Source organism: Triticum aestivum, chromosome 3B, assembly GCF_018294505.1.
Source record: "Triticum aestivum cultivar Chinese Spring chromosome 3B, IWGSC CS RefSeq v2.1, whole genome shotgun sequence".
NCBI classification, from domain to species: domain Eukaryota; kingdom Viridiplantae; phylum Streptophyta; class Magnoliopsida; order Poales; family Poaceae; genus Triticum; species Triticum aestivum.
Window position 1 is genome coordinate 617446650 of NC_057801.1, and position 25610 is coordinate 617472259.

The 25610-nt window shown below is 42.7% G+C and overlaps 1 protein-coding gene across 2 annotated transcripts; it reads right to left on the reverse strand.

Annotated features, from left to right (window-relative positions):
* Positions 1-1270: 1270 nt before the first annotated feature.
* On the reverse strand, positions 1271-5797 carry LOC123071290 (zinc finger HIT domain-containing protein 3). Of its 2 annotated transcripts, none has more exons than XM_044494817.1 (8): positions 5355-5797; positions 4174-4205; positions 3689-3754; positions 3027-3131; positions 2637-2747; positions 2071-2159; positions 1718-1768; positions 1271-1604 (listed from the first exon to the last, which is right to left on the reverse strand). In XM_044494817.1, the coding sequence occupies exons 1-8, from the start codon at positions 5426-5428 to the stop codon at positions 1575-1577; spliced, it is 558 nt and encodes a 185-aa protein (XP_044350752.1). In that variant the 5' UTR covers positions 5429-5797; the 3' UTR covers positions 1271-1574. The 2 variants fall into 2 exon arrangements, with proteins under 2 accessions (XP_044350752.1, XP_044350753.1); XM_044494818.1 differs by having other exon boundaries at positions 2637-2744; positions 5355-5727.
* Between the last annotated feature and the right edge of the window lie 19813 nt (positions 5798-25610).

Genomic DNA, 25610 nt, shown 5'->3' on the forward strand with positions numbered 1-25610 from the left:
GAAACCTGAGTATCAGATGACTAGCATGGCTGCCCACTTTAATATCAAATGTTACTTTGTTTTGCGGCTGTTTGTGCCGATAGATGTAACCATTAATCTATGATCTGGTCATCCCATGAATTAATGGTTTACAACTAGTGCTGGGAAGGTTGCATACATCTGAACACTCATGTTGAATTGATTATTGATTCTGATATTACTACAAATCTTTCCTGAATTGCAGATTGCAGACCTGAGACATTGAGACATTGGGTCAGCGACCTGAGCTGGAGGGTCTACCGGTAAAATTAATTTTTAATAGATTCATATGTTGCTTATATTTACTGATTAGAATTTATGTTTGCATTCTATGGTGATAGGTTCTGAACTCCTAGTCTTACCAAAGTGATTCTTCTCTACTTTGAAAACTCAAAGAATAATGTTCATCTATACTCTACTTTTCACTCCTAAATTACTACCAGTGCATCTTAAGCTAATCCAATGGGCAAAGTGGCCAAGTACATCGGTGACCTGCTTTTACTTATATGTAATATGCTTCTACTAGGGATTTGTGAAATTCCAGGCTGTGCCATATGATCGCACGAGTAAAATATACAATCTGATTTTGTAGCTCACATATGATTCAACATGAATAAATTGAGAGTGGATAATCCTTCGATTTAAACGGTTTGGAAGATACTTTATGCAGCCGATGCAAAGGATTCACAACTACCAGAGGCTAATGAAATAATCACCAATTCACCAGGCTTGTTCTCAGATGAAGCAAAGTGAGATGTGTGTCGCATGATTTTGTGGGTATCATTATCAACTAGTAGTCCTGAATCTGTAAATGATGAATAACATTTGACATTAGCCGACATGGTGTGTTAAATACAGTTTCCCTGAACTTGCTACTGCAAAATGTTAAGTACTCCCACTGTAAAGAAACATAAGAGCGTTTAAATCATTACTTTAGTGTTTTAAACACTCTTATATTTCTTTGCGGAGGGAGTAGTTATGATGCATTCACACTCACCATTCTAAGATGTTTTTTTGTTGTTGATGGGAACATTCTAAGATGTTTTTGCTTGACGGAATTCCTACTACATGTGTCAGATTTCAAGTTTTTCTCCAACCACATAAGGCAGCAAAGAATATTTGTAGCAGCTAGGTTATAAAACACACCCCAACACCGCTATGACGATAAACTTTCTGCTTTTCCTGAAGAATTGTTGGTGGCACTATCTTTCTGTAATGCAAAAGCGTGAGATCTGTCCAAACGTGCACCAGATTGCAATTCCTCCCACATCTCAACATAAAACTTAAACCTATGGAAAAGGTTTACTTGATCCATCTCTAGTTTTCATCTCTATTCAGCACCATTTTCGTTGTTCACAGTTACTGATGAGCAGAAAGGAGACATCAGATAGACAAGTAGTACACATCCTTTTCGTTGATTGACATAGCTATCATGGTAAAGTGAGAAATATCTTAAAAGGATGATTTAACTTCTCCACATAGCTGCTCTGGTCTCATTTTGCCCGGATGTCTCCATTCTCTCTCCGGTGGGAGAGCTTCAGCAGATGGATACTTGCTCATTGTTGTGCACTAATAATGTCAAGAATCTGCATGCAATAGAGGTGATAAAGCATATAAAAGAGCAAGAACATCGATTTTTCTTTTTTGGCTCTAAAAACGGACATAGAGGGGGACCAAACTTAATGGGTGAAAGTGAAACCTTATTGGCGAACTGTTGAAAAGCTTGTCCTTCCATCAATTTCTCCAATTCCTACAGATGAATAAATTAATGGGCAGACATGAGGAAATAAATAAATGTGGCAAAAAAAGGGTCAGATACTTTAAGTGAGCTAGCTGCATCTATGTGCACCACTGTCAATTCAAGTGACATGGGCCTACAATCTGATTGAAAATCAAAGTCATAATGGAGGATGAGAAATAGAGGTGTATACTATTCTCATGAGGAAATTTGGATTTCTCACTCACGCTCTCCTGATTTGTGGATGCTAAGTTGGGTCAGATGCAATACAATAGTTATTGCATGAATGCACGTGCAATTAACAAGTAAATTACCTTTTCTGGTTCTGAAGAGCCATCAATTTGAAGTATCATTTTCTGCAGTTCAGAGTCCCTGAGAGCATCTCTGACTTCATTTAATTCAACTGGCAAGGACAAAAACAGAGTAAAAATGCAACGAATATCTAACAGTTAGCTAGCATGGAGTGATTCTGCTCCAGCTGAAGTGCTTAGTATTATCATTCATATGATGTAGTATATGACAATCTTTTCCATCAAGTTGGGTGTTATTCAGGACTGTATTACCATGCCATTTCAGATAGTCCTATACTTGAGTTCAAGGCCAATTCTAAAGTTCAGCTTCGTGTACTTGAGTAATAAGAATTGAAATGTTGGCACAGCATTAACATACACGTTTCAAGCTACCCAAATGAGGAAGTGGTCCAGTTAAAAGGCAAGCAAATTATTCAAAAAGGATAAACCTCTATCAGGAGTTGAGGCAAATGTAAGAGAATTAGATGCCATCGTAATATCCTTTCCCAACTAATCTACATGATGACAACAGCCTGGAGAGAGCAACAATATAAATAGGAAGTCAAATTTGGTAGTAAGGTACGCCATACCTAAGGACCTTAATCTATTCCGGTCAACAAGCCAGCTTGGATCCTCAACTTCAAGAGCTTTTGTAGGGCACACTGTGTTTGGAGATTGTGCAGGGCACGTTATGTCCGCTGCTGCAGAGCAACAGTATAGCTTACAATCAAACAATTTATTGCCATGCATTCATAAATTTAAAATGAAGCTATATATTGCATCCATCGACATATTTAGAGAGATTATCTTAAATTCTTTTGACAGCTACAGCTGGAGGTAGTGGTGAAATGGTGACCTGAAGGAATATCCGTAAGTACACAACTATAATTTATTAGTCTGAGCTTAAGCAATTTTCACTGCAAAAAATCAAATGGAAAAAATAGTGAAATTATAAAAGACATCAGGGTGTTGTATTTTACCTAAAGAGGGAAGCTGGTCCTCATCAGGGTTTTTACTTAAAGAGGGAAGCTGATCCTTGATATTGGGATAATCTGCTCCTTTTTCCAGCAACACAGAGCTCGTCGCTGAAAACAAAAGAGTGCTGATATATAAATCCCTCCAAATTATATTAGTCAAATGTAATAACTTAAGCAAAACGTCTTGCAATCTAATGCATGAACTGTGATTTATTACAATTGGATAAGCCCTTTTATTGGGTGAGTAGATGATCTGGAATATTTTTGGGTACACAGCTAGTCAACTTCTTTTTATGGAACAGATTGCATATGATGGGAGACCAAACACAGTGGTTATCAATACAACATATATCTGAAACTACCAATTGCCGCTCCCCCAATTTTTGTGATGAACTAACAGAAGTTGGTATCCACCTTCAAGGGAAACTATTGAATTGCAATCAATAGGAACGGCCACATTCAATGAAGTAGATATGAGTGCTCCTTTCTTGAATAGTATATATTATGTACTTGTGTGTGGGACCTTTCAACCACAACATCATGATTCACATCATTTTCTCATGTATGTGAGTTCTATAGCTGCTTGTAACAACTGTCTGAGTCCACAATATGTTACAAAAAGCAATCATGTCTTAAGAGTTCTCTTCGAAAGGTAGAGCACTTACTAACTTCCTCCTGCAGCGGCGGCTTGTTAGTTTCTTCCTGGGGCACTATCTTTTGGCAGAATTCAACTGCACAAAAAGCAATATCTACTATCAAATGCTGGCTAGCAAGAAAAAGAGGGATATGCAGCGACGGATGTTCATATAGATAGCTTGATATTATATAAATAGTAGTGACAACTTGCATGTTAGTGGTGCTATGAGGGTGGGGGAGGAGGGGGCTTCTAGTCGGTGGGCACGGCAGGAGGGTGTCACTTAGTGACTACGCGGATTACATGGCTGCTTGTGAATCATGCACATTGTGTTGTTAAACCAAAAGAAACAATATTAGTTCGAAGTATATTTCAGTAACAAAACAGAGTGCATTTCTTACTGGCCTCTATCAGTATTAAACTTTTATGAAGTGTGTCCTCTAAGGCTCTAACACCCTATTTCCTTCAAAAGTTTAAGATAATGAACAACGAGGACAGCACTGAAGTCTGAAGTACCTTTGTGTTTTTTAAAGCATATCACAGAGCAACTGCAAGGGAGAATGAGACAATATATTAGGTCCGTCCAACAACATTCAATATAGGAGATAAGGAGGCAAAAGAAGTTAATAGCTCATGCTTTAAAAAAATGACAGTGTGCATTCAGGAAGTTCGACCGTGATGTATCACTAAACAGGAAACATGGTGTGAAGCGCTATTGTGTATTTCTCTGCTATAGTTTTTAGGGTTTATCAAAAATTTAAAATCAGCTTGAAACAAGGGCAGGTCTGGATGCTGAATTACTAATGAATGGCAGATTAAGTTACCAGACAAAATTAGATAAGAAATTGAAGAAACCATAACAAGGCATGCATGGAGGAATATTTATTATTGTAGACTGTGAATTTGGATAAAATTACATGGCATGCTTCACATCCTTAAGCTATGAGCTCAACAGATCAAGCATTCTTAAGTAATGCTACTGATAGGCATAAGGTACTATGGTACTAGGATGTTTGGATATCAGATTCAGATCCGGTGATACCATAAAGAGTTATACGTCAGCAGACTAAAACCTGGTCATCTCTGTACTAAGTTATCTCTATTATGCTACAAGTGGTTTTGCCTCTGTGTGCTTTCACATTCATCTAAGGATAAAGAAAATGAATACTCTGCGACATTTGAATTCGGAAATCACAAAGATTAGGTCATGAGTAAACAATCATATGAGAGAAGGTATGAACTATTATAACCTTGGTGAGTAGTTGACATATGCCTCTGAAATATAATATAGCATTGGTTAACCGCTATGATATTAATAAATACAGAAGGAGTTCCAACCATGCCTCAATAGGATAGTTTTCAAGTACCAACCATGCCTCAATAGGATAGTTTTCAAGTACCAACCATGCCTGGTGAATCTGTTCCATGAACCCTAGGTACTGAGTTCTTTTTTTCCAAACAATAAGCTAATCCACTATTATCAACGAGAAATTGCACTGAGAGCACATTCTGACATGCACACTGATGGTTATCAATTTCCCACTTAGCTCTTGCCTGGTGGTATGGCTAAACAGTGAATAGACCAAGAAATCCAATCAATACAACAAAAGGAGTTCCTCATACACCGGCGTGCCACGCCCATCTTCAGCAAGAACTCGCATACGCAAAACTGTAAAGAAGCTGATGATTCAACTTACTAGGGCGTGCGGCAAGTGGGGCACTTGTACTTGGACGGCGCCTCCTTGCACACATCGCAGCTCCCACCACCCATTCGCAGGACAACCGGAAATTCGGTTCGGTTGTCGGTTGATGCCGAATTTGTCCAGGTAGCTAGCTGATGTCGGCGTCGGGAGACCAGGAAGCTGGAAGTAGAGGCTGGAGGCGTTGTGCCGTGGTGGATCAGATACGGGCGGGCGGGCGACCTATTAGTGGAGAGCACGGCGGACGGAGGACGGCGAGGCCGCTAGGTTGAGCGGCGGCAGGGGCGAGCTCGGGTAACGGGGCGCCGGCGAGGATGAGTGGCGGCGAGGGAGGGGGGGGGGGCGTGCTCGGGGCCTCGGGTAGAGACGTCGGGCGCGCCGGCGAGGGTGCGAGGTTGAGTGGCGGCGGGGGAGCGTGCGCGACGGCGAGGGTGAGTCGCGTCCAGAGGGCGTGCGCGCCTGCTGGGTGGGGTGGGGTGGGGTCAAACCTGGGCAACTGGGCCATGCCTGGCAGGCCGGCCCGTTAACAGGCATGCCCAGCCCATGATGGGCCTGCCCGGCATGTGGCCTGCCTGGGGAAAACAATCCAGGACCATAAGGTGACCAATGCGGCGAACATGGGAGCAACACACTACAAAAGCCAATATAGGAAGGGCAACGCTACGCGTCTGCCGGTAGATGTCTAGTAAACATTCACCACCTCGACAGCCATCGGATCTCCGCGAGTGAGCCGTCCAATCTAACTCCTCGCACGCGCGCGTTGCCTTACCGACACATTAATTCCTGAAACAATAAACCAGTTGCAGAAACAATGGTCGCGTTGCAGAAACAATTCCTAAAACAACAATCGCATTGCAGAAAAAATTCCTGAAACAACGTCTGCGTTGCAAAAACAACTACCATGTTGCAAAAAATTGGAGATTGCAGAAACAATTCCTGAAACAACGGCCGGGTTGCAGAAACAATTCCTGCAACAAGACCCCTGTTGCAAAATTTGCAACAACATCGCCAGCGACGGTGGAGGAGAGGGCGGAGAGGAGGCGGAGGAGAAGCTGCGGGTGGAGCGACAGGGGGCTGGGGGCGGCGACGAAGAGGGTGTTGAAGGTGGACAGGAAGAGGTGGGGCGGGCGGCGGAGGCGGAGGACGGAGAGGAGCAGCAGGAGGAGGAGCCGCGGGGAGGGCGGGGACGGGAGGCGGCGAAGCAGGGTGAGCGCGTGGGGAGAAATAACTGGAGCGAGATCCGTACCTGCTTGGATTGTCGGTGGCCGCTGCCGCTCCCGAAGACGAAGTCGTCGTCACGGTGGTAGGTTAGCCCCGGCCACGCCGCTGCCCTCCCAGATCCACACCTCGTCGCCTCTCCCAACCCAGCGAGCACATGTCGCGGCTTCAGCTGCAGGGGCGTTTTCCTGAAACAACGGCTCTGTTTCAGGAAAACGAACGCGCGTGCCGTGGGAGCGGGGACGCTCTCGTCCGTCCGATGAAAGAGACGATCCGACGGACGCGGAGCCGGCGGACGCGGCGCGCGTGATCGATCGGTTGCACCATAGCTTTTCTCATATAGGAACCCTCAACAGAGAAAGACACAGCTATGTGGCATAGACACCATCGCCGGCAAACTGCCTGATTGGGCCAACAATGAGCGACTTTCTACACTTTTTGACATCACTAGTGGAAAACAGGGCTTTGGTTCAGGCCAGATAAGCCCATTAGTCCCGGTTCAGTCACAAACCGGGACCCATATGGGGGCATTGGTCCCGATTTGTGAGGCCAGGGGGGCTGATGGGCCTCGTGGGGGTATTGGTCCCGGTTCGTCTAGCCCCTTTGGTCCCGGTTGATAGGACGAACCGGGACCAATGGGCCTCGTTCCTGGTCCACCATCATTGGTCCCGGTTGGTGTCTTAAACTGGAACCAAAGGGTGTCCTTTAGCTCCGGTTCTAGCTAGGAACCGGGACCAATGTGATGCTTATATATACCCCCTCGCCGGCGAGCAGAGCACTCCACACCGCTCTGTTTTTTTTGGCCGGCGAGGGAAGGGCTTTGTGGTGCTCTAGCTCATCTCCTATGCACATGAGGTATTCGATGGAATACCTGGGCCACACTACTTAAGCTTTCTCCTCTTCAAGCTCGACCTCCAAGCTCCATTTTACTCAATATTTGTCTAGGTTTAGCGGTCTGTCACGTCTCGTCCCCGTCTTGACCGCCGTCGATCGCCCGCGCCGATCTCATCGCCGGCACCATCGTGGTGAGCCTCTTGTTCTTATCTTCTTTCTGAAAGGAAAAAAATTCTTACTTGTATGTTTAGATAGATACTTGTATAATTTTCTTACTTTTATTATTGCTTCTTATTATATAGTGCGATGGTTTTGGTATCCGTCCCCGTTGGTCCTCGTCCTGTCTATGATTCGGATGTGGTATATATTATCTTTTATAATTATTTGGTTTATTTATTGTTTATGACAATTATGCCGACCAATGTGACATAGATTTTATTTATCTAGGAGGTATGTGAACCGGAAATTCCAACCAACCCTATTGTCGAGAGGTTAAATTTAGTTGAAGAAGAAAACAATTTCTTGAAGGAAAAAATAAAAAAATTGAGGAGGAGAAGATGATATTGGAGTTGCATGTTGCGGATGTCGTCGATGATCACAAGATCAAGATGGATGCAATGCTATTGAAGATTAGAAAGATTAAAAAATATGTCATTCATACCGAGGCTTGGTATCATTATGTCGTTGGATCAATTGTTACCTTGGTTGTGATTATGATCGCATTTGTTTTCGCATTGAAATGTTTTACATAGTTTCAATGTATGGTTTAATTAATTAGATGCTCTGGAGAGCTATATGTTGTTCAATGAGAACTATGTATGTACTTTGGTTTTAATGTGATGATGAAGTTTTATTAATTTGGTCACTTAATTATCTATTCATGATGTTCTGTAATGGTTTCTGCCAAACTTAATTATATATAATGCATGCAGATGAACCGGCAATGGATGTACGGTGATAGACACACCTCCGAGTACATTAAGGGCGTGCATAATTTTCTCGAAGTGGCTAAGGCAAACAAGCGAAATGGTTTTATGTGTTGTCCATGCCCTATATGTGGGAATACGAAGTCTTACTCTGATTCGGAAACCATTCACACCCACCTACTTTATAAGGGTTTCATGCTACACTATAATGTTTGGACCAAGCACAGAGAAATAGGGGTTATGATGGAAGACAACAAAGAAGAAGAGGACGATGACAACTATGTGCCCCCTGAATACGGTGATGCTGCAACGGGGGAAGCTGTTGAAGATCAAGAGGAACCAGACGATGTGCCCAATGATGATCTTCGCCGGGTCATTGTTGATGCAAGGAGACAGTGCCAAAGTCACAAGGAGAAGCTGAAGTTCGATCGCATGTTAGAGGATCACAAAAAAGGTTTGTACCCCAATTGCGAAGATAGCAACACAAAGCCCGGTACCATACTGGAATTGCTGCAGTGGAAGGCAGAGAATGGTGTGCCTGACAAAGGATTTGAGAAGCTACTGAAAATATTGAAGAAGAAGCTTCCAAAGGATAACAAATTGCCCGACAGTACGTATGCAACAAAGAAAGGTTGTATGCCCTCTAGGATTGAAGTTGCAGAAGATACATGCATGCCCTAATGACTGCATCATGTACCATGGTGTGTACGAGGATTTGAACGCATGCTCGATATGTGGTGCATTGCGGTATAAGATCAGACGAGATGACCCTGGTGATGTTGACGACGAGCGCCCCTGGAAGAGGGTTCCTGCCAAGGTGATGTGGTATGCTCCTATAATACCACAGTTGAAACGTCTGTTCAGAAACAAAGAGCATGCCAAGTTCATGCGATGGCATAGAGAGGACCGTAAGAAAGACGGGAAGTTGAGAGCACCCGCTGACGGGTCGCAGTGGAGAAAAATCGAGAGAAAGTACTGGGAGGAGTTTGCAGGTGATGCAAGGAACGTATGGTTTGGTTTAAGCACGGATGGCATTAATCCTTTTGGGGAGCAGAGCAGCAATCACAGCACCTGGCCTGTAACTCTATGTATCTATAACCTTCCTCCTTGGCTGTGCATGAAGTGGAAGTTCATTATGATGTCAGCTCTCATCCAAGGCTCTAAGCAACCCGGCGATGACATTGATGTGTACTTAAGGCCATTAGTTGAGGAACTTTTACAACTGTGGATTGGAAATGGTGTACGTGCGTGGGATGAGCACAAACAGGAGGAATTTGACCTGCATGTGTTGATGTTTGTCACCATCAATGATTGGCCTGCTTTCAGTAACCTTTCAGGACAGACAAACAAGGGATACCACGCATGCATGCACTATTTTAGATGACACCGAAAGTATATACCTGGACAAATGCAGGAAGAATGTGTACTTGGGGCATCGTCGATTTCTTCCGACCAACCATCAATGTGAAAAGAAAGCCAAGCATTTCAAAGGCGAGGCAGATCACTGGAAGAAGCCCGCCATGCGTACCGGTGATCACGTACTTGCTATGGTCAATGATTTAAATGTAATCTTTGGAAAGGGTATCGACGGACTATCTGTTTCGAATGATGCTGAGGGACGCGCACCCATGTGGAAGAAGAAATCTATATTTTGGGACCTACCCTACTGGAAAGACCTAGAGGTCTGATCTTCAATCGACGTGATGCACGTGACAAAGAACCTTTGCGTGAACCTGCTAGGCTTCTTGGGCGTGTGTGGGAAGAAAAAAGATACACCGAAGGCACGGGAGGACCTGCAACGTTTGCACGAAAAAGACGGCATGCCTCCAAAGCAGTATGAAGGTCTTGCCAGTTACACCCTTACCAAAGAAGAGAAGGAAATCTTCTTTGAATGCCTGCTCAGTATGAAGGTCTCGTCTGGCTTCTCGTTGAATATAAAGGGAATAATAAATATAGCAGAGAAAAAGTCCCAGAACCTAAAGTCTCATGGCTGCCACGTGATTATGACGCAACTGCTTCCAATTGCATTGAGGGGGCTTCTACCAGAAAACGTTCGATTAGCCATTGTGAAGCTATGTTCATTCCTCAATGCAATCTCTCAGAAGGTGATCGATCCAGAAATCCTACCAAGGTTAAGGAGTGATATGGTGCAATGTCTTGTCAGTTTCGAGCTGGTTTTCCCACCATCCTTCTTTAATATCATGATGCACGCCCTAGTTCATCTAGTCGACGAGATTGTCATTCTGGGCCCTGTATTTCTACACAATATGTTACCCTTTGAGAGGTTCATGGGAGTCCTAAAGAAATATGTCTGTAAACGCGCTAGGCCAGAAGGAAGCATTTCCATGGGCCATCAAACAAAGGATGTCATTGGGTTTTGTGTTGACTTCATTCCTGACCTTAAGAAGATTGGTCTCCCTCAATCACGGTATGAGGGGAGACTGAGTGGAAAAGGCACGCTAGGAGGGGACTCAATAATATGTAGGGACAGGCATTCTTGGTCTCAAGAACACTACACAGTTCTACATAATACTACCTTGGTGACCACGTATGTCGATGAACACAAGAACATTCTGCGCTCTAAACACCCGGACCAGTGTGATGACTGGATTACATGTTAACACATCAAGAGTTTCGGCAGTTGGTTCCAAACATGTCTCAGGTGTGACAACACTGTTTCTGGTGACCTGTACTCGTTAGCGAGGGAACCATCTTCGACTGTAATGACTTACAAAGGGTACGAGATAAATGGGAATACATTTTACACGATCGCCCAAGATCAAAAGAGCACCAACCAAAACAGTGGTGTCCGCTTTGATGCAGCAACCAAGAGGGGAAAGGACACATATTATGGTTACATAGTGGACATATGGGAACTTGACTATGGATATGATAATAAGGTCCCTTTGTTTAAGTGCAAATGGGTCAATCTGTCAGGAGGCAGGGTACAGGTAGACCCACAGTACGGAATGACAACAGTGGATCTAAACAATCTGGGGTACACAAACGAACCATTCGTCCTAGCCAATGTTGTGGCGCGGGTTTTCTATGTGAAGGACATGTCTACCAAACCAAGAAAAAAAAAGATAAGGAAGCGGATACATCATACGATGAGCCAAAGTGCCACATATAGTTCTTTTAGGAAAAAGAGACATCGTGGGATTGGAGGGCAAGACAGACATGTCTGAAGATTATGAAAAGTTTCATTAAATTCCTCCCTTCAAAGTCAAGGCTAACCCAAGCACCCTGTTAAACGATGAAGATTATCCATGGTTACGGCGCAATAAGCAAAGGACACAAGCGAAGAAAAAGTGAACAAATGAAATCACTTTGTAACAGATGATTTTTCGTCCGAAACCCTGATACTTCCAAAGAGATTGTCTGTTTTGTACACGAAGTGCATCCAATTTTCGTCATAACCCTCTCAACTTTTTAGTACACGCTATGTGGGTGAAATGATGATACCATGCCCACTTTTAACCTTTTCGGAGTTCATTTGTAGTGCTTTTCAATTTAAGGGTCATTTAGCTCAAAAAAATCAGTACATGCATGAAAAATACCAAATGAAGTCAGAGAGGGTTGAAAATTGATGATGTGGCTTTGAATGGTGCATTTTGAACACACAAAAAGTTTGGAGTTCAAATAAATTCAAAAAAAATGGAATCCCTTTGTAACAGACGAGTTTTCGTCCGAACCCCTGATACTTCGAAAGAGATTGTCCATTTTGCACAAGAAGTGCATCCAATTTTTGCTGTAACCCTCTTAACTTTTTAGCACATGCTACGTAGGTGAAATGATGATACCATGCCAACTTTCAATCTTTTCAGAGTTCATTTGTAGTGCTTTTCAATTTCAAGGTCATTTAGCTCAAATAATGAACTAATATCAAAAGGAATGAACTAATAGCAAAAAGAATGAACTAAAAATAATCAATTAAAATATTCTGTTATGATCAACTAAAACAAAACTATAATATCCTTCAATAGCAAAAAGAATCGACTAAAAAGCTTTTAGAAAACTCCAATAGCAAAAGGAATCAACTCAAAAAACTTTTATAAACCTCTAATATTCTTGAAACTAAAAATATATAAAATTTATGCAACCAAAATTATCAAAGTATTTTCTGTTCAAAACATTAAAAGCAAAAAGAATTTTCATAAAAAAAAAATTGTTGGAAACTTTATTAGCAAAAAGAGTTATCATAAAGAATTTTTGTGTTAGAAACTAAAATAAAAAAATATGTTTTGAATATAATGATAAAACACAGTAAGATTAAATAGCAGGAAAAATAATCACTCAAAAATCTATTTTTATAGTAAAGTTATTCAAAAACTAGTGATTCACACAAATTTCAAAAAATTCAAATTTAAACTATTCAAATTGGAAAACAAATGGCACTAACAGAAAGTTTATAATTTTTATTACCTAAAAGCAAAAAGAACTAAAAAAATAAAGCAAAAAACAAAAGAAAATAAATAATGCAAAAAACAAAAAAAGGAAAAAAATGCCACCTACTAGGCCACCACGGCCTAAATACGACTAGAAACCCAACCATGGGCCAGGATTCAGGCCCGCGGAAGGCCCATCAGGCATAGTAGTGTCAGATTAGGCCCGTAAGCCTGCAATGGAAATGACCTCGAGAGGGGTGCGGCAGTGGGGCTTATAAACCACTACACGCCCCTCTCAACTAGCGAGGTGGGACTAAAGGTTTTGGCCACACGCAGCACGAGGCCTTTGGTACCGGTTGGTGCCACCAACCGGGACCAAAGGCCTCTGTTTTCCGCCCTTTGGGCTGCTGAAAAGAGACCTTTGGTCCCGGTTGGTGCCACGAACCGGTACCAATGCCCTGGGTATATAAGAAACCAGTTGGCAGTTTTTGACGAAATCCATCACTTCTTCTCCCCGACGCCCCTGCTCCTTCTTGTCGTTGTCGCCGCCCGACACCCCTGCTCCACCTTGTCATCGCCGCCGCCACCGACGCCGTCAGGCTGAAGGAAATATGCCCTAGAGGCAATAATAAAGTTATTACTTATTTCCTTATATCATGATAAATGTTTATTATTCATGCTAGAATTGTATTAACCGGAAACATGATACATGTGTGAATACATAGACAAACTTAATGTCACTAGTATGCCTCTACTTGACTAGCTCATTAATCAAAGATGGTTATGTTTCCTAACCATAGACATGAGTTGTCATTTGATTAACGGGATCACATCATTAGGAGAATGATGTGATTGACTTGACCCATTCCGTTAACTTAGCACTTGATCGTTTAGTATGTTGTTATTGCTTTCTTCATGACTTATACATGTTCCTATGACTATGAGATTATGTAAATCCCGTTTACCGGAGGAACACTTTGTGTGCAACCAAACGTCACAACATAATTGGGTGATTATAAAGGTGCTCTACAGGTGTCTCCTAAGGTACTGGTTGAGTTGACGTATTTCGAGATTAGGATTAGTCACTCCGATTGTCGGAGAGGTATCTCTGGGCCCTCTCGGTAATGCACATCACTATAAGCCTTGCAAGCAATGTGACTAATGAGTTAGTTATGAGATGATGCATTGCATAACGAGTAAAGAGACTTGACCGTAACGAGATTGAACTAGGTATTGAGATACCGACGATCGAATCTTGGGCAAGTAACATACCAATGACAAAGGGAACAACGTATGTTGTTATGCGGTTTGACCGATAAAGATCTCCGTAGAATATGTGGGAGCCAATATGAGCATCCAGGTTCCGCTATTGGTTATTGACCGGAAACGTGTTTCGGTCATGTCTACATTGTTCTCAAACCCGTAGGGTCCGCACGCTTAAGGTTTGGATGACAGTTATATTATGAGTTTATGTGTTTTGATGTACCGAAGGAGTTCAGAGTCCTGGATGAGATCTGGAACATGACGAGGAGTCTCTAAATGGTCGAGACGTAAAGATCGATATATTGGACGACTATATTCGGACTTCGAAAAGGTTCCGAGTGATTCGGGTATTTATCGGAGTACCCGAGAGTTACGGGAATTCGCCGGGGAGAAGTATTGGGCTTTATTGGGCCATAAGGGAAATAGAGAGGGGCTGCCTAGGGCAGGCCGCGCGCCCCCCAAGGCCTAGTCTGAATTGGACTAGGGGGAGGGGCTGCGCCCCCTCCTTCCTTCCCTTGTTTCTTCCTTTCCTTGACTCCTACTCCTACTACATGGAAGGGGGGAATCCTACTCCCGGTGTGAGTAGGACTCCCCAGGGCGCGCCATAGTTGAGGGCCGGCCCTCCCCCTCCTCTCCTCATTTATATACGGAGGAAGGGGGAACCCCATAGACACAACAATTGATCCCTTGGATCTCTTAGCCGTGTGCGGTGCCCCCCTCCACCATAATCCACCTCGATAATATCATAGCGGTGCTTAGGCGAAGCCCTGCGTTGGTAGAACATCATCATCGTCACCACACCGTCATGCTGACGGAACTCTCCCTCAAAGCTCGGCTGGATCGGAGTTCGAGGGATGTCATCGAGCTGAACGTGTGCTGAACTCGGAGGTGCCGTTTGTTCGGTACTTGGATCGGTCGGATCGTGAAGACATACGACTACATCAACCGCGATGTGCTAACGCTTCCGCTTTCGGTCTACGAGGGTACATGGACACACTCTCCCCTCTCGTTGTTATGCATCACCATGATCTTGCGTGTGCGTAGGAAATTTTTGAAATTACTACGTTCCCCAACAGTGACATTCGAGCCTGGTTTTATGCGTAGATGTTATATGCACGAGTAGAACACAAGTGAGTTGTGGGCGATACAAGTCATACTGCTTACCAGCATGTCATACTTTGGTTTGGCGGTATTGTTGGATGAAGCGGCCGGACTGACATTACGCGTACGCTTACGCGAGACTGGTTTTTACCGCCGTGCTTTGCACACAGGTGACTAGCGGGTGTCAGTTTCTCCAACTTTAGTTGAACCGAGTGTGGCTACGCTCGGTCCTTGAGAAGGTTAAAACAGCACTAACTTGACGGACTATCGTTGTGGTTTTGATGCGTAGGTAAGAACGGTTCTTTCTCAGCCCGTAGCAGCCACGTAAAACTTGCAACAACAAAGTAGAGGACGTCTGACTTGTTTTTGCAGGGCATGTTGTGATGTGATATGGTCAAGACGTGATGAGATATAAGTTGTTGTATGAGATGATCATGTTTTGTTCAAGTTATCGGCAACTGGTAGAAGCCTTATGGTTGTCTCTTTATTGCATAAGATGCAAGCGCCAAATAATTGCTTTACTTTATCGGTATGCGATAGCAATAGTTGCAAGAGCAATAGTTGGCGAGACGACCATGTGACGACACATTGATATAGATCAAGATGATGGAGATCTTGGTGTCATGCCGGTGACGATAGAGATCATGACAGTACTTTGGAGATAGAGGTCAAAGGCGCAAGATGATCATGGCCATATCATCTCACATATTTTGATTGCATATGATGTTTATCTTTTATACATCTTATTTTGCTTAGTTCGACAGTAGCTTTATAAGATGAACTCTCACTAAATTTCAAGGTATAAGTGTTCTCCCTGAGTATGCACCGTTGCGAAAGTTCTTCGTGCTGAGACACCATGTGACGATCGGGTGTGATAGGCACTACGTTCAAATACAACAGGTGCAAAACAGTTGCACATGCGGAATACTCAGGTTAAACTTGATGAGCCTAGCATATACAGATATGGCCTCGGAACACTGGAGACCGAAAGGTCGAGCGTGAATCATATAGTAGATATGATCAACATAGTGATGTTCACCATTGAAAACTACTCCATCTCACGTGATGATCGGACATGGTTTAGTTGATTTGGATCACGTGATCACTTAGATGATTAGAGGGATGTCTATCTAAGTGGGAGTTCTTAAGTAATATGATTAATTGAACTTTAATTTATCATGAACTTAGTCCTGGTAGTATTTTGCAAATTATGTTGTAGATCAATAGCTCGCGTTATATCTTCCCTATGTTTTTTATATGTTCCTAGAGAAAAACTATGTTAAAAGATGTTAGTAGCAATGATGCGGACTTGGTCCGTGATTTGAGGTTTATCCTCATTGCTGCACAGAAGAATTATGTCCTTGATGCACTGCTAGGTGATGGACCTATTGCAGGAGCAGATACAGATGTTATGAACGTTTGGCTAGCTCAATATGACGACTACTTGATAGTTTTGTGCACCATGCTTTATGGCTTAGAACCGGGACTACAAAAACGTTTTTGAAACGTCACGGAACATATGAGATGTTCCATGAGATGAAATTGATATTTCAGACTCATGCCCGTGTCAAGAGGTATGAGACCTCTGACAAATACTTCGCCTAAAAGATGGAGGAGAATTGCTCAACTAGTAAGCAAGTGCTTAGATTGTCTGAGTACTACAATCACTTGAATCAAGTGGGAGTTAATCTTCCAGATAAGATAGTGATTGATAGAGTTCTCTAGTCACCATCACTAAGTTACTAGAACTTGATGATGAACTACAGTATGCAAGGGATGACGAAAACTATTCCCAAGCTCTTCATGATGCTGAAATCAACGAAGGTATAAAACAAGAAAAGGCATCAAGTGTTGATGATTAAACAAGATCACTAGTTTCAAGAAAAGGGCAAAGGAAAAGAAAGGGAACTTCAAGTAGAATGGCAAGCAAGTTGTCACTCCCGTGAAGAAGCCCAAAGCTGGACCAAAGCCTAAAACTAAGTGCTTCTACTGCAAAGGAAATGGTCACTGGAAGCGGAAATACCCTGAATATTTGGTGGATAAGTAGGATGGCGAAGTGAACAAGGGTATATTTGATATACAAGTTATTGATGTGTACCTTACTTGTGTTTATAGTAGCCCCTGGGTATTTGATACTTGTTCGGTTGCTAAAAAATAGTAACTCGAAACAGGAGTTACAGAATAAACAAAGACTAGTTGAGGGTGAAGTGACGATGAGTGTTGGAAGTAGTTCCAAGATTGATATGATCATCATCACATACTCCCTATACTTTTGGGATTAGTGTTAAACCTAAATAAATGTTATTTGGCGTTTACGTTGAGCATGAATATGATTTGATCATGTTTATTGCAATACAATTATTCATTTAAAGTCAGAGAATAATTGTTGTTCTGTTTACATGAATAAAAAAGTTCAATGGTCATACACCCAATGAAAATAGTTTGTTGGATCTCGATCGTAGTGATACACATATTCATAATATTGATGCCAAAAGATGCAAAGTTGATAATGATATAGTGCAACTTATTTGTGGCACTGCCGTTTGGGTCATATCAGTGTAAAGCGCATGAAGAAACTCCATAAAGATGGATTTTTGGAATCACTTGGTTATGAATCATTTGATGCTTGCGAACCGTGCCTTTTGGGCAAGATGACTAAAACTCCGTTCTCCGGAACAACGGAACGAGCTAGTGACTTATTGAAAATAATACATATTGATGTATGCGGTTCAATGAGTATTGATGCTCGTGGCGGGTATCGTTATTTTCTGACCTTCACAAGATGATTTGAGCAGATATGAGTATATCTACTTAATGAAACACAAGTCTGAAACATTTGAAAAGTTCAAAGAATTTCAGAGTGAAGTGGAGAATCATCGTAACAAGAAAATAAAGTTTCTACGATCTGATCGTGGAGGAGAATATTTGAGTTACGAGTTTGGCCTTCATATAAAACAATGTGGAATAGTTTCACAGTTCACACCACCTGAAACACCACAACGTTATGGTGTGTCCGAACGTTGTAACCGCACTTTATTGGATATTGTGCGACCTATGATGTCTCTTATCGGTTTACCACTATAGTTTTGGGGTTATGCATTAGCGACAGTTGCATTCACTTTAAAGAGGGCACCACCGAAATCCGTTGAGATAACCACTTATGAACTATGGTTTGGCAAGAAACCAAAGTTGTCGTTTCTTAAAGTTTGGGGCTGCGATGCTTATGTGAAAAAGTTTCAACCTGACAAGCTCGAACCTAAATCGAAGAAGTATGTTTTCATAGAATACCCAAAGGAAACTATTGGGTACACCTTCTACCACAGATCCGAAGGCAAGATATTTTTTGCTAAGATGGATCCTTTCTCGAGAAGGAGTTTCTCTTGAAAGAAGTGAGTGGGAGGAAAGTAGAACTTGATGAGGTAATTGTACCTTCTCCCGAATTGGAAAGTAGTCCATCACAGAAATCAGTTCCAGTGATTGCTACACCAATTAGTGAGGAAGCTAATGATGATGATCATGAAACTTCAAATCAAGTTACTACAGAACCTCACGGGTCTTCCAGAGTACGGTCCGCACCAGTGTGGAACGGTAATCCTATTCTGGAAGTCATGTTACTAGACCATGATAAACCTACAAACTATGAGGAAGCAATGATGAGCCCAGATTCCGCGAAATGGCTTGAGGCCATGAAATCTGAGATGAGATCCATGCATGAGAACAAAGTATGGACATTGATTGACTTGCCCAATGATCAGTGAGTCATTAAGAATAAATGGATCTTCAAGAGGAAGACGAACGCTGATAGTAGTGTTACTATCTACAAAGCTAGACTTGTCAAAAAAAGTTTTTTTTGATAAAGTTCAAGGTGTTGAATACAATGAGATTTTCTCACTTGTATCGATGCTAAAAAGTCTGTCCGAATCATGTTAGCAATTGCCACATTTTATGAAATCTGGCAAATAGATGTCAAAACTGCATTCATTAATGAATTTATTAAAGAAGAGTTGTATATGATGCAACCAGAAGGTTTTGTCAATCCCAAAGGTGCTAAAAAATTGTGCAAGCTCCAGCGATCCATCTATGGACTAGATCAAGCATCTCGGAGTTGGAATATACGCTTTGATAAGTTGATCAAAGCATATAGTTTTATATGGACTTGCAGTGAAGCCTGTATTTACAATAAAGTGAGTGGGAGCACTACAGCCTTTCTGATAAGTATATGTGTGTGACATATTGTTGATCAGAAATGATGTAAATTTTTTTTGGAAAGCATAAAGAAGTGTTTGAAAGGAGTTCTTTAAAAGAAAGACCTCAGTAAAGCTACTTACATATTGAGCATCAAGATCTATTGAGATAGATCAAGACGCTTGATAAGATTTTCAATGAGTACATACCTTGACAAGATTTTGAAGTAGTTCAAAATGGAACAGTCAAAGAAAGAGTTCTTGCCTGTGTTGCAAAGGTATGAAATTGAGTAAGACTCAAATCCCGACCATGGCAGAAATAAGAAAGAGAATGAAAGTCATTCCCTATGCATCAGTCATAGGTTCTATAAAAGTATGCCATGCTATGGACCAGACCTATTGTATACTCTGCCCTGGTTTGGCAAGGGAGTACAATAGTGATCTAGGAGTAGATCACTAGACATTGGTCAAAATTATTCTTAGTGGAATAAGGATATGTTTCTCGATTATGGAGGTGAGAAAAGGTTCGTCGTAAAGGGTTACATCGATACAAGTTTTGGCACTGATCCAGATGACTCTAAGTCTTAATCTGGATACATATTGAAAGTGGGAGCAATTAGCTAGAGTAGCTCCGTGCAGAGCATTGTAGACATAGAATATTTTCAAAATACATACTGCTTTGAATGTGATAGGCCGTTGACTAAACTTCTCTCACAAGCAAAACATGATCATACCTTAGTACTCTTTGGGTGTTAATCACATAGCGATGTGAACTAGATTATTGACTCTAGTAAACCCTTTGGGTGTTGATCACATGACAATGTGAACTATTGGGTATTAATCACATACATATGTGAATATTGGTGTTAAATCACATGGCAATGTGAACTAGATTATTGACTCTAGTGCAAGTGGGAGACAGAAGGAAATATGCCCTAGAGGCAATAATAAAGTTATTACTTATTTCCTTATATCATGATAAATGTTTATTATTCATGCTAGAATTGTATCAACCGGAAACATGATACATGTGTGAATACATAGACAAACTTAATGTCACTAGTATGCCTCTACTTGACTAGCTCATTAATCAAAGATGGTTATGTTTCCTAACCATAGACATGAGTTGTCATTTGATTAACGGGATCACATCATTAGGAGAATGATGTGATTGATTTGACACATTCCGTTAACTTAGCACTTGATCGTTTAGTATGTTGCTATTGCTTTATTCATGACTTATACATGTTCCTATGACTATGAGATTATGTAACTCCTGTTTACCGGAGGAACACTTTGTGTGCAACCAAACGTCACAACGTAACTGGATGATTATAAAGGTGCTCTACAGATGTCTCCTAAGGTACTTGTTGAGTTGACGTATTTCGAGATTAGGATTTGTCACTCCGATTGTCGGAGAGATATCTTTGGGCCCTCTCGGTAATGCACATCACTATAAGCCTTGCAAGCAATGTGACTAATGAGTTAGTTACGAGATGATTCATTGCATAACGAGTAAAGAGACTTGACGGTAACGAGATTGAACTAGGTATTGAGATACCGACGATCGAATCTCGGGCAAGTAACATACAAATGACAAAGGGAACAACATATGTTGTTATGCGGTTTGACCGATAAAGATCTTCGTAGAATATGTGGGAGCCAATATGAGCATCCAGGTTCCGCTATTGGTTATTGACCGGAAACGTGTTTCGGTCATGTCTACATTGTTCTTGAACCCGTAAGGTCCGCACGCTTAAGGTTTCGATGACAGTTATATTATGAGTTTATGTGTTTTGATGTACCTAAGGAGTTCGGAGTCCCGGATGAGATCGGGGACATGAAGAGGAGTCTCTAAATGGTCGAGACGTAAAGATCGATATATTGGACGACTATATTCGGACTTCGGAAAGGTTCCGAGTGATTCGGGTATTTATCGGAGTACCAGAGAGTTACGGGAATTCGCCGGGGAGAAGTATTGGGCCTTATTGGGCCATACGGGAAAGAGAGAGGGGCTGCCAGGGCAGGCCGTGCTCCCCCCAAGGCCTAGTCCGAATTGGACTAGGGGGAGGGGCTGCGCTCCCTTCTTTCTTCCCTTTTCTTGACTCCTACTCCTACTACATGGAAGGGGAGAATCCTACTCCCGGTGGGAGTAGGACTCCCCAGGGTGCGCCATAGTTGAGGGCCAGCCCTCCCCCTCCTCTCCTCCTTTATATACGGAGGAAGGGGGCACCCCATAGACACAACAATTGATCCCTTGGATCTCTTAGCCGTGTGCGGTGCCCCCATCCACCATAATCCACCTCAATAATATCATAGCGATGCTTAGACGAAGCCCTGCGTCGGTAGAACATCATCATCGTCACCACGACGTCGTGATGACGGAACTCTCCCTCAAAGCTCGGCTGGATCGGAGTTCGAGGGACGTCATCGAGCTGAACGTGTGCTGAACTCGGAGGTGCCGTATGCTCGATACTTGGATCGGTCGGATCGTGAAGACGTATGACTACATCAACCGCGTTGTGCTAACACTTCCGCTTTCGGTCTACGAGGGTACGTGGACACACTCTCCCCTCTCGTTGCTATGCATCACCATGATCTTGCGTGTGCGTAGGAAATTTTTGGAATTACTATGTTCCCCAACACAGGCTTCTCAACATCGCCGTTGCCGCCACCACCGATGCTGTCAGGCTGCTCAACGTTGCCGCTGCCTCCGCTGACGCCCTCTGCCCCAACGACGACGCCGATCCCCGCGCCCCTGCCCGCCCCGACACGCCGCCCACCGTGCATTGGCGCCCCCTGTGAGCACCAGCCTGCTCCCGCACCCCTCCCCTGTCCCGTGCCCCTGCCCTGCCCTGCTGCCGCCGACGCCGGCTCTGGCGCCGTGCCCCTACAGATGTTTTTTAGATGTACTTGGTCAATTTTTAGATGTTTTTAGATGCTATTTTTAGATGTTGTTAGATGCTATTTTTAGATGTTTTTAGATGCTATTTTTAGATGTTTTTCTGTAGTATATATACATATATAGATGTTGTTAGATGTTTTTGTATATATATGAAAACTTGGTCAATTTTTTGTCTGGTAGATGATGATGATAATGATGATGATATTGATATATGAAAACTAGCTTGGTCAATTTTTTTGTACTAGATGATGATGATGATGATGATATATGAAAACTTTTTTAGATGTATATATATGATGATGATGATGATGTAATTTTGTTCAGTGATATATATGATGATGTAAATTTGTCGATATATATACCCCCTCCCTGATAACTTCGACATGAGGGGGGGGGTCGATATACCCCCTCCCTGATAACATTTTTTTCTATGTATATGTCGTCGTTGTCGATATACCCCCTCCCCGATAACTTCGACATGAGGAGAAGAAGAAGGAAAAGAAGAGGAGAAGAAGAAGAGGAGAAAAAAAAAGAGGAAGAAGAAGAAAAAAAGAGGAGAAGAAGAAAAAAAATAGAATTTTTTCTATTTTTTCTTCTTCTCCTCTATTCCTTCTTCTTCTCCTCTTTTTTTCTTATTTTTGTTCTATTTTATCTTATTCTTCTTCTTCTTCTTCTCCTCTATTTTCTTCTTCTTCCTCCTCTTCTTATTTTTTTTATCGAGAACGAGGGTGTCGGGAACTAGGGTAGAGGATCGAGGGTCGTCGAGGGGTCGAGGATCGTCGAGGGTCGAGGATTGTCGAGGGGTCGAGGGTACGTCGAGGGTCGAGGGTCGTCGAGGGGTCGAGGGTCGTCTAGGGGTCGAGGGTCGTTGAGGTCGAGGGTCGAGGGGTCAAGGGTCGAGGGTCGTCGAGGGGTTGAGGGTCGTCGAGGGTCGAGGGTCGATGCGTCGAGAGTCGAGGGTCGAGGGTCTAGGGTCGTCGAGGGGTCGAGGTCTAGGGTCGTCCAGGGGTCGAGGGTCGAGGGTTCGAGGGTCGAGGATCGCCGAGGGTCGAGGGTCTCCATTTAACAAGAATGCCCCCATTATGGATGTGCACAAGTTGGTCCATTTTTTCTGATCTCATTCATGGCTACATCATTTGTTGGAAGTAACAGGCGTATGACGCTACAAAACTCTTCAAGGTTGTTTTGAAACGGAGTCCCGGATAGGATGATTTGCTTTTTGGTACGGATTTCAGCAAAGGCCTTCCAAATAGCGATATTCGGAAGGCTCTTGCTGAACTTCGTACCAAAAAGCGAACTATCCTATCCGGGACTCCGTTCCAAAACAATTTTGGAGAGCTTTGTACCGTTATGCGCCTGTTACTTTCGGCAAATGATGAAGCAATGGTTTTCTTGAGATCAGGAAAAATATGGACCATTTTCTGCACATCCAGAATGGCGCCATCTTGTTAAATCCCTTAAAGGTTAAGAGAATCTGAGCGGTCGAGGATCGGAACTAGCTAGGGTAGGGGGTCAAGGGTCGTTGAGGGGATGAGGGTCGAGGGTCGAGGATCGCCGAGGGGTCTATGTTTGCTACTATTAATATATCCATCTCTCATGTTTGTATATTAATTGCCATGTTGTAATATTTGCAGAAACTATGGATCAACAAAGAGACTTCGAACAAGAAGAGATATTGGGGGACATAATCCATGGCGGAGGTGATGTCTTGTTGTTTCTCAACGACCTCGAAGAAGGTCTGGAAGGAGAGGAAGCATGCGGTGATCAAACAATGGAGGAGGAAAATCATGATCATGGTAGTGGCTCCCGCGACCGTGATGACGGCTCCGGTGACCGAACGGAGTCGGGATCAGCTGTTGTAAAGTCCGGCAAGTTATATATATATATATATATATATATATATATATATATATATATATATATATATATATATTAAGCATGTGCTGACTAGCTAATTGATGCATTAATTGTTTTGGTGTGTACATATATTAACTCTTCTTTCTTCTTTTATAGCCCTCCGGATCAAGCAAAACTTCGGTAATGAGACAAGGCCCGAAGAAGAAGTTGCGCCTGGATGAAAGGTTCATGATCATAGAAATCACGCACGATGGCCAACCGATTAAACCCCTCCGTACCAAGGAAGCATTTTTTGCTCAGTGCGGGGTTCTTGTTAGGGACATGATCCCGATTAGCATCGAGCAATGGAATCAGCCTAAGAAGGAAGAGCTTCAAGCTTCTTTTGTCGAAGATAGACAGAAAGCTGATCTTTGGACCACGTTGAAGGTAAATTTCACCCTACCGGAAGAGGAGGATCCGGAGAAGCCAGTTATAGAGCCATTGATCAAGTCTCATGATCTCAAGAAGATGGCAGGTCTATTCAGGAGGTGGAAGAATGAGTTGAAATCAACGTATGTCGACCAAGACAAGACTCCAGAATTTACCGGCCGATTTGAGAAGATAAGAGAGCCGCATTTGTGGCTCATAAGACATCGGAGAGGAGTAAGAAGATGTCAGCGATTAACAAGACAAATGCTGCAAAGAAGGAGCATCACCATCGCACGGGGTCAGGTGGCTACCTCAAAACTCGGTCGTTGTGGGACAAGGCTGAGGAGGACCTGATTGCTAAAGGGGTCGAACCAGAGACATTGCACTCGCCAAACTGTTCAAGGACTTGGAAATCAAAACAAAGATGCAATATTCTTTCCTTACGAATATAGGTGAGTGTTACTGACTTGTGCATATTCGGTTTCCCTTATTACTCGAGATTGTAGTAATGTAATTAATGAGTTATGCATGCGTGCGCAGCTTCCACTTTATTCTGCTAGAGATTAAGCTTGAGCTGGGACTAGTAACCATCATAGACTCGAAACGAAAAAAATCCGGAGGAGTATGCGACCATGACTAAAATGCTCGAGAAGAAAGTTCAATCGATCATTATCGCACCATATCGGCAACTTTGTTCATTTCCTGATATCAAGTAATTGTTTTCTTTGTCTGGCAGCGTTTGGAAAAAGTTCACCGCACAAGCTCCGGGACTACCGGCGCAGCTGCGATTTAACCACCCGAAAGTAAGTACTACTAGCTAGTTCCGCGCATCTCCCATTGATTCTAGCTAGTTTCATCAATACCATTTAGCATGCTTGCTTATCAGTTTGATTGACCTCTATTTCTTGTAAAGTGGTTGTGGCAGGAACCCGGAAATAATTACTGTGGATACTACATTTGCAAGTTCATCCGCCACACGACCTGTGAGCGGGGCTACTCTAAAAAACAACATGAAGTGCTTAAGCAATAATATTCACAATTTTATTTTATTACCATCATTTGTGTTGAGTTTCATTCATATATATGTATTGACCACCTTCTTCAAATTAGATGTAGCAGATGCAGGATGAACTCCTACCACAAGATCGCATACAAGCAATTCAAGAGGA

Coding starts and splice junctions, on each gene's coding strand:
- LOC123071290 (XM_044494817.1), bottom strand. CDS start 5,428: ATGGGTGGTGGGAGCTGCGATGTGTGCAAGGAGGCGCCGTCCAAGTAC. Junction 3,755..4,173: donor ATGCTTTAAAAAACACAAAG/GTACTTCAGACT, acceptor CTTTTTGTGCAG/TTGAATTCTGCCAAAAGATA. Junction 1,605..1,717: donor TTCAACAGTTCGCCAATAAG/GTTTCACTTTCA, acceptor TATTGCATGCAG/ATTCTTGACATTATTAGTGC.